This window comes from Lupinus angustifolius, chromosome LG03, assembly GCF_001865875.1.
Source record: "Lupinus angustifolius cultivar Tanjil chromosome LG03, LupAngTanjil_v1.0, whole genome shotgun sequence".
Taxonomy (NCBI): Eukaryota; Viridiplantae; Streptophyta; class Magnoliopsida; order Fabales; family Fabaceae; genus Lupinus; species Lupinus angustifolius.
In genome coordinates, this window is record NC_032011.1 from 25189359 (window position 1) to 25199660 (window position 10302).

The 10302-nt window shown below is 26.9% G+C and overlaps 1 protein-coding gene across 1 annotated transcript; it reads right to left on the reverse strand.

Moving 5' to 3' along the window:
* LOC109344033 (protein RADIALIS-like 3) lies at positions 9464-10302 on the reverse strand. The gene is made up of 2 exons (XM_019582619.1): positions 9923-10302; positions 9464-9581 (listed from the first exon to the last, which is right to left on the reverse strand). The coding sequence occupies exons 1-2, from the start codon at positions 10204-10206 to the stop codon at positions 9554-9556; spliced, it is 312 nt and encodes a 103-aa protein (XP_019438164.1). The 5' UTR covers positions 10207-10302; the 3' UTR covers positions 9464-9553.

The following is a 10302-nucleotide window of genomic DNA, read 5'->3' on the forward strand; positions in this document are numbered from 1 at the left end:
ACGTGTAATTGCTTTGCTAAAAGTTGTAAATTTAAAACCAAAGATGATAAACTCCCCAAATTATACATAGCATAAGATAAACTTATCATACTTATTTATTTTTTGTACATTTGATTTCCCTTTTTAATTTATTCAACAAGTCAAATCATAAATATTAAATGTTTAATTTGTGTTTACCATTAAAAAATAGTCATGGAACATATACGCTCTCTTCAAAATACAATTTTTTGGTACATTTAAAAATACATTTGACCAAGTTAAGATATTGGTTTCGATAATATAAAACTAAAAAGATTGGTGTACCCCCAACAAAAATCAATATAACTATACATATTATCTATCATGTTAGTTTGAATATTCCACGACGTTTTGAATAAAATGACAGATAAAGAAACATAATGATACAAAAGCTTGCTTGTCATTTAAATATTTTAGTAAAAGTGAGAGAAATTAAACTTTGATTTCATTATTTAAATTTTACAGAGAAGGTGAATGGAATGATAGGGATTGCATATTTATGCATGTTCCATCTCAAACAAATAAATTCATCACCTAGTCCATAAATTAACGAGTGGAAATTTATTGTATTAGCTTAATTCAATTTTTCAATTTTGAGTTCTTAAAAGATGAAGTTATATCAAACGAGAAATTTACAGTAGAAGAGTAGTTTAACAACTTTATTACATATTTGGTGTCATTTTTTATTTACTTTTACATAAGCCTTACTCTATATCCACCATTTTTATTATTTTTCCTTTATTTTTCTATTGTAAATTTTCTTCAATCATATGAAGCACAATTTATCTAAAAATAATATACTGGTAATAAGCCAAAGAAATTACACTACATATACAATAAAGTGGTCAATACGTAAATTCCCTATATCAATTAATACAATCACGAAATGCTCCTATAATAATATCACGAAACGTTTAGCCATTATATTTGAATTTTAGTGACATATTTAAGAATTTAAAGCTACTATAGGCTATTTGAAATACGAGCTGAAAATTGTATGTAATTAATTAAATTAAATGGGAACTATGATGAACTTCTCAATGAAACATTCCAAATTCACATACTAAAGACATACTAAAAAATGTTTTACAAATCATAATTTCAAAATAGTAAATACATCAATTTTAAATACAAATTATATAAACAATGTCTTAGAAACATTTATTAACATTTTGGAACATTTCCCAAAATGGAATAGCACCTAGACTTCAAATATAATCCAATTTATTAGTATACCTATATGTTCGGATCAATGCTATATCTAATTAAAAAAATGTAATCAGATCTTCCAACCACTACCTTTTACTCTAGTAATATATTTTATGTTATATTAAGAGTATCTTATCACCTTTTTTTTTGCTAAGAAATTAATCCATTTTGGGATTCATGATTGTTTCAGTAAGGTTTTTAAAACACTAGATTAACATCTCGTTGGTTTACTCTAGTAATATATATAATTCGGGACCAGCGTTTTCATGAAAACTTATAGGAAAATGGGATCAGGATTACCTGTTCTCATTTTTGTTTTATTTGGTGTCATCATCCAATTAAAAAATTTAACTTCATTAAAAAATATATTATAATAACATAAATTAATAAAATTATTTTATGTAGTTTGGTTGACTAGATACATGAAGATACAAATGATCATTGTCATGATAAATGTTGATTCATCCACAATCTCCTTAGCCATACACTAAAATATTAGTTACAGTTGTAAGAATTATCTCACAGTTCTTAGTAACCAAAAAAGAAGAGACAATATACTAATCTAGTATAAGCATTATAGATGAAAATAGTTGTGAGGTGAAATTGAGGAGACAATAGAGGTGAATTTTCATGTTTGGTTCACCAAACACATGAAGGATAGGTAAAAAGTTTATTAAAGATTCAACTCCATATTTACCAACCTCATAATGGGAAAACGCGTATAAATGGTTGAGGGGATTCAATTTTGGCATTACCACACACTAGTATATATGGATCCAAGATTTGGACTCCTAAAGGTGCATTTATGTTGTTTCAATAGCTCAACAAAAGTAAAAGGCATGTCAATAAAGTACAGATATCACCCCGATTCTAAATGGTATCTTAATCTCTATTCCAAGTCAATTAGAATGTTAATTTTTTTTAACTTTTTGTTTTTAAAATTTTATTTTTATTCAAGTATCAATATATAATTAACTTAAGACAATGAATGAGATACTATTAAGAACATATGATCTTCTACCGTAGTAAATGTTTACTGCCAGGTGATATTCATCACATAATGGAATTTTACCCAAAACTTCACATCACTTCACCTCATCTCTTTGTTTTCCAATGAATTTAAGTAACTTGTGGTCACTTCAGATCAAATAGATTAATTAAGTAACATATTATTGTATTCCACTTATAATACTTTTTTGGTTAACTAAAGTTATCCACTATTCTTATGGGAAATAAGTTAATTTCTTTCCAAGTATGTAATTGTCTCTATTGAAATCTATCTTTCTCATAAATTAAACACTAACATTTGACATTGTATAATACTTGAAAACCCAACATGACCTAGGATATAAGCACTCTCTAACTTTAAGGTGGAGAGAAATCATGGATAGGCTCAAAGACAAATAATAGCAACACAACATTTTAACATAAAATATTAAGTAGTAGATTTCTCTATTAATATTTGTTTAAATAATTTTATTTTTATATAAAAAAAATGAAATTTGGGGAGATCGTGAAATTATCGAGTATTATCTAATTAACTTTGACTGCATTCAGAATTATTATTGTCCTATCATAATTGTGTCAGCCAATCAATTGATGTTTAATTTATTCGATTTGATATCCTTTAGTTATTTTCAAATTGTGATTTATAATTTATTTTTTTGTAATAAATATTTATATAAAAATCAAATATGTTATTATCAATAATTTAATGTTTTTAATTTCAATCCGATCATGCTTTATCATTTCCAACTCTTATTATTTTTTATTTTTAAAATATATCAAAATAACGGGTCACACAATATTAGATGTTTACATATGCAAATAATATTTGTAAATTGGAATACATAAATTCATATCATAATAATTCACATAACATTAATTTAAAAATGTATATTTTATATTTAATTGTGTTAATTTTTTCCTACCAAAATGTGCAAAAAATCGTGGAAAATTATGTAGTGCAACAATTATTTGTTATTTTCTTCCTTATCTGGCTTGCCAAACCAGAAAAGATCGTCCCTTCTTTCATATTTCTGAAGTATTATTTTGGAATAAATTTAATATTTAAATATTCTTATTTGATACAAAAAGTTAGCTACACATTTAAATTTTGGTCAACTATAGAAGCTTTTGAAATACAAAACCAACTTTATTCGCATTATCTATTACCAATTTACCATTATTAAATGTCTGGCATATAAAATCCAATGAAAAAGAAAGAAATACATTAATGGTAGTGATTAAGACAATAATGAGTACTAATGTGTATCTAAGTCAACACACATTTAACAATAAATAAACAAAAAAAATAATCTTTTGTGATTGACCTGTCGCTATATATCTTTAGTGTCCTAATCATGCTGCAATCATGTGAGAAAATATTATCTCTCACGTAACTTAAAGAGAAGTAAATAATTTATACTTTTTCGCAAAATGTATATTTAATTTAAAAGGGTTATATTAATATACAAGAAGTTAGAATGAGTGGAAAATATAGTGGTAAATTAAGTCCATTTATTCTTTGATGTTATAAATTTGTCATTTTTCACTACATTGTTATTTTTTAGGTTTCTTATTCTCAGCCCAACATCTTCCCTTTACAATTCATAGTAAGATTTTTAGAAAAATTAGAGAGAATAAAATTAACATATACCTACTTAGTAAGGTTTTTTATTCATTATTAGGAGTTTTTAGTAAATTAAAGAAATCATATTCCATGAATAAATTTGTTTTTAGTTAATACACCAAATGTTATAATTTATATTTTTTAGTAAATTTAATATTGAATGTTTACTCCACTCAAATTTAATTTTTACTTTCACAATTTTCCCTATTCCATGTTACCATTAATTTTGGAAGATGAAGAAACATTAATTATTTCTTTTGTGTATGTCCTCAGGATTATTAATATAAAATAAATAGAGTATGAGTATGATAATTGTGAATATGAGTTATTGAGAATAATTTAGCTAAATTATATTATTTTATCTTAGTAACTAACATTTTTAATCACTGTATTAATCCACAAATATTAATTAAGGTTCGTTTAATATGTATATGATAAAATTGTAATGAACTAAACAAACTTGATATTCGTTTGAATATCGATTTAATAGTTGGTTTAATAAACTTAGTTTTTAAATCAAACAAGATGAATTTCAACTAAAAATTAAGCTCCTTAAATAAACATTTAAAACTTAGGCAAATATAATTTGATTCGATAGGTTTATGAATTGACTCAATTATATATACATTTACACATATTCATATAGAGAATCCTTAAATGTATAAATATCATTAGATATTAATTATTCAAGTTGACTAACTCAATCAACTGAGTTAATGGTTAAACTAAATAATATGCAAATTCCTGTTGAACTAAACAAATTCAAGCTAACAAAATGAACCAAAGAGTTCATAAACTCAAGTCGAGTCGATTTCGAGTTGTAATGGCAATTCTTATCAAACTCAGTGGTGAGTTTTGACCTTAGCCAATTTTTATCAAGGCAAATGAATTAAGCCCAGACTAAACTCATTTTCTAAAAATAATATTGAATAGATGTTAACACCATATATTTTCAATTCCCTTGGGAATATCAAAATAAGTGCATGTGATGAATGATGAGAATGAGGGAAGCACTTTCTTCCTATTTGAGAATATGTAAATTAAATAACACCAATGAAAAATGAGAATGAGATTAATATGGATGTAGTTTGTAAAATTTTGTGTTTTCAAGTTTCTATCAAAATAAATTGTCTTCAAGTTGATAGAATTTGTGCTAAATGAACTCTCTTAGTTTGTTTTATTTGTGTTTTTTTAATGCATCCTACATCTAATTGAGTAAATAATGATTATGATGATTGAAGAAGAAAAAAGGGAGAGATATTAATTCTAGGATTGTCTTCATTAATGGAGAGACAAATATATGTTTTTCTATCTATTTTTAATAATAAAAATGTAATTTGATCATAATAAAAAAGATATATGTGTTATTAAAAGTTACTTTCCTTTTACTTTTTGAAGCATTTACGAACGTCAGGATAATATTATGAAATAAAAGTTATGTTTATTAATAAAATCTCATATCTGAATTAGTGACCCCAATTAGGAATAGTAATAATATGATTTCAATAGGTGCATTCTGGCTTTTGCTGGAGTAATCATCTATAGATTATTCCCTCATCTTCCTGAATAGTTTAAGTGCCACAAAGAATAATAAACATTGGGGATTTTAATAATTCAAGAGACAACGAATCAAGATTCTAATACTTCACAGAGAGTGTACCTTTTACTTTTTTCATTTCATTTTATAACTATATCTCTGGCTTTATGAGTTTAGATTGTTATTCCATGTTATCATTTGTATGCTTGATTTTGGAGGGATGAAGGAGATTTATTTTATTATTTATAATAATTTAAACAATTTATATAAGGGCAATACAAAAAATAGACATGCAATTTATACAAGGGGAAGATTATATCAAACATTAACTACTAAGGCAATTTAATATCTAAGTCTGTGTTGACATTCCTCTATGTGCTAAGTGAAAGAAGTATAAAAGTGAGTTTGATACCACATTTTGATCCAAAACCTTAAGACATTAAGTCTATGGGCCTATCCACTTATATACTTTTTAACTCATCGATTTTTACCTAATGTAGGACTTCTTCATTCACACTTGGAATACCCAACAGTCTGATTATCAAATTAGGAATTAGTGGTAGATAATTATAGTTGGTGGCACGCATGTTAGTTGAGGTGAACATGATTAGAGTTCATGAATGGGCTTAACCACATCAAATCACACATATATTTATAATATAGCTATATTATTAATTATTAATTTATTAATTCACTGTGTATATGACCTGGCAGCTGTGTAAAGGAAACATAAAAAAATATTATTTATGTGACTATGTATATATCCCCTTAAAAAAAGATGTGCATATCAACACAAAGGTGGATATAACATTATTTTTAAACTTTATAAAAGTTTATTCTCTATACAATATATATGATATAGAGAGGTAGCTAGAGAACATTGCCATGTCTTTGGATTAGAGCAATGTAAAAGAAAAGGGGGTGGGGTAGGCTACGGGTCATTTAGGAGTACATCTGTTGTCTATACTTTGTGTCACTTCATGTGTCATGTGCTTATGATTGGTCAAAAAAATACTTAATAATTAAATTTGAACTTAAATATATTTAAACTCATGATACATAGAGTGGTACAAAGTGTAGGATAATCATATTTCCACACCTTGTTTGTATTTGTAATAATCATTTAATCAATAGTACGTGGGATGGTAATTGGTAAGTGTGGAATAATTGGGTTGTGAGGACCAGTAAAAAAGCAGATGTCTAGTTTTGGAAGTGGAGTAATCTTATATCCTCTTAATAAATTATTTTACTAATTATCCTACTCATAAGACTTTATAAGAAAGTGACATATTACTTATAAATTAATTACTAATAAATAAAATATCGCCTGGTAAGATATGTCACTTTCTTATTGAATAATGATCATTTCCATTAATAGAGAGACAAATGATTATTTTTACTCATATTTTCAATGGTAAAAATGTGATTTCATGATAAACAAAAGGATAAAAATATCAGTACATACTACATTTTTTATGTTATTTTGTGACACTAGTCTCTATCAATGAAGATGATCCTTACTCTTTCTTGTTTGGGTAGGAGTTAGGATCCTCTCTATTAATGAATGAAAGATACAAGTGATGACTTTTACACTTACATGTAAGAGTAAAAATCTCATTATATCTTAAGGATAAAAGTGTCAAATCATATTACGTTTTTCTCTTATTTTAGATTTACTTGTTTTTCTATTAATGAAGAAGATCCAACTTAATGATTAGTATAAAAATATATCATTTTCCTATATATATATATTCCAAACTACAACAAAGAATGGGTCCCTTCAAAGCTAAATTAATGTGGAAGATTTCGAAACCACCAAGATACTAAACATGGCATGACATTATTTCTTTTGTGTGTGCCAAGTTACTAAAACCGTCCTTTGAATTTGCCACTCTAAGTGACCAACGTCATATCCTCCATCCATCACTTTTATACTTCAACCTTTCCACATTTTTATAATAACAACCTAATTCTCCCATGTTCAAAAGAAAATGAGATTTATGTTTTCTCCTCCTTTTTTTGAACTAATTAATTTTTCATCTAAATTTGTTATGAGTAATATTCAAACTCGCAACCTTCTATATTTTTTCCTTAAATCTGTCACTTTTATCATCAAATCATCTTATGACTGTATTCCTTGAATTAACACTTATTAAAAAAAATGAAAAATTTAAATTTAACTAAAACAAAATTTGCACCAGCAATTATCTTTTGATATTTAATAATTTCCACCTTCATGCTGTTAGCTCCAAAGATGGAATTTGATTTGTATTCTTTAATGAGCCATGCCATTAGTCCATTACTTGTGGAATCGATATAATTTCACATTTCACATAAAGTATGTATGTACAAAAAAATGAATGTAGTAAAGACTATAGAACATTGAGTGATACCTAATATGATATAAACTCTACTAAAAAATCAAAATGTAGATAACCTAGAACTATTTATTTAAAGTTGAAGTTGAAATCGTTGAATCTAACACAATAGTGTGTGATTTACCATTATTTGAAGTCAAATACATTGCTTGTTGAAACACCTCAATTCAGAAACTTTGTGTAACTTTGACTTTTTATTTTGCTAATTGTTCTAATATATGTTTTTAAGGATTACGGAAGAAGTGATCGAGAACTATTGTACATGTGATGTTCAACAAGTGAGAAACTAATATTCTTTAATTGAATACTGAAGTTTGAATAAGATTTAAAATGCGTAATTATTTTGATTTGTTCAACTGAATGTGTCAAAGGAAATAAAAAGTAGGATGATTCATCAATATGTATATACTTTTTTATGAATATGTATATACTTTTTTATTGTTATGGTTGGTGATTAAAAAATAGAGAAAACATATATGTAATGACATTATATGAGTTTTGTATATTTTCATTGTATCACCTACTTCAAAAAAGTAATTCAAATGAAGGATGAATGATGCATTGATTATGTATAAATTTTTACACTATTAGTGCATAGATATTACAATCTTAAAAATATATATTTTGTTCCTCCCTTAGATTGGAGTTTCTTATATTCATAATTGAGTATTAAATCAATGCACTCATATTGTACATATGTATACATAATCATTGCATCAACCACCGTTCATTTGGAAATGATAATTGAAAATGAATGGTAAATGATATAGTGACAATATAAAAAACTCTTATACTGTCAATGTATATATATTTTTCTCTTCATAATTTGTGGTATAAATATTCCATTACTGAAAAAAGTCCATTCATTCTGTCAAATTATGAGCATAGGCCTTAAGCCTCACTGGACTTCACATTAAGAGAGGTCCAACCCATTGGCACAACCACAAGTTTGTTGGCCTTCAATAAAACATCTAAGCTAAGTTGAGTTAGGTATGGAGAAAAAATAGAAGTTGAACAATTTTGTTTGTGTTTATTACCAAGGTATTCCCTCACCTTATGCACGTAAGGAATCAATCTTTTTCGAGATTTGTGGCTACCATTCTTAATAAGTGTCACTTCCAGGAATTGAACATTTGATCTTTTAGTCATTTTAAGGAAGCCTTACACCACTAATTGCCTATCTTTTAGTAGAAGATCATTTTATTTCAATTTTCAGTTCTCACTATTTAGTTGTTCAAGGAAATAAACGTTCAAGTAGAGCAGACATATACTCTATAAGTATCCAGCAATCTGAATCACTCACAGTAACTTAATCTTAATTGCTTATCCTCTTTAAATATTCTCACATAGTAATTGCATCCTTCATATTTTTTAATAACGTAAATTTTATGTGTTATATTTGATAAGATTTCCATTATAAAACTAAAGTTTGATAACTTTATTTTATTCTTAATTGTTATTTTATCTCTTGCATGCAAACGTATTTAAACATATATCACAAAAACTAAGTTAAAGCATGCTCAAACTTTTATGGACTGGTATTAAAAGGAAACTAAAGAAGACAAAAACTCCCCTTTCAGAACTAATTTATTTATACATATTCCCTCTAAACATTTTATAGTCTAGTAAGAGAATTTCATGATTAATTAAGAATAATTTCATACCCATTTCTAGAGAAAGATATATAGTTCCATTAATTAAAATGATATAAAATTACAACGTATTTATGCATGCTGCAGTGCAAATATAAGCTGATGGTGACGTAGACATTGCTTCAAATCAATTCAGCTTAAGATACTTCATAAGCCTGGAACAAGGATATAAACAAATATAAAATCATCAACATGTAAAGTATATGAATCATAAAAATGAAAAAAAAAACAAAGTTGTTGTTAGTTTTTTTGGTTTCCCACATGTATCATCGTATTGGAGGCAATCCTGTCCGAGCCGATAACATACATAGTACGTGGGGCTAACTTTCTCAACAAATATTTTATCCATCTACAAGAATCGAATCCAAGACCTTACTTAATGAAAATCAAACATGTACCACTTGAACCAACACCCGTTCATTGTGTTAGTTTGATTGTTATAAAAACAGAAAGAGTTATAGTTAGTGAGTAATATATATATATATATATATTATACCTGTTTTCATCATCATGATGAACATTGGTGGGATTTGAGGTTGATTTATAGTTGGGAATAGGAACACGACCATTCTCAATGTGTCTGAGATCCTCCAAGAGTATTTCATAATGTCTCTTAACATCTTCAACTGATTTTCCACCAACTGCTTTAGCTACATTATGCCAACGATCTGGTGTATCTTTGTCATATTTTGCAAGTGCCCTTTCAAACAATTTGTTCTCTTTTGGACTCCAATATGACTCTATATTCAACTTTTGTTTGTTCACTGAGCATGAAGCCATAACTAGTACTTAATTGTTTCTACTATATTATTACTTGTTCAATGGTAAGAACCTACCAGATTTTTCGAAAGTACTAAGGAGAAGAGAAGAGAAGTG

Excerpts from the sequence above, each read along its gene's own strand:
- LOC109344033 (XM_019582619.1), bottom strand. The coding sequence starts at position 10,206 with ATGGCTTCATGCTCAGTGAACAAACAAAAGTTGAATATAGAGTCATAT. Across the intron at positions 9,582-9,922 it reads CATCATGATGATGAAAACAG|GCTTATGAAGTATCTTAAGC; the intron begins GTATAATATATA and ends TCCTTGTTCCAG.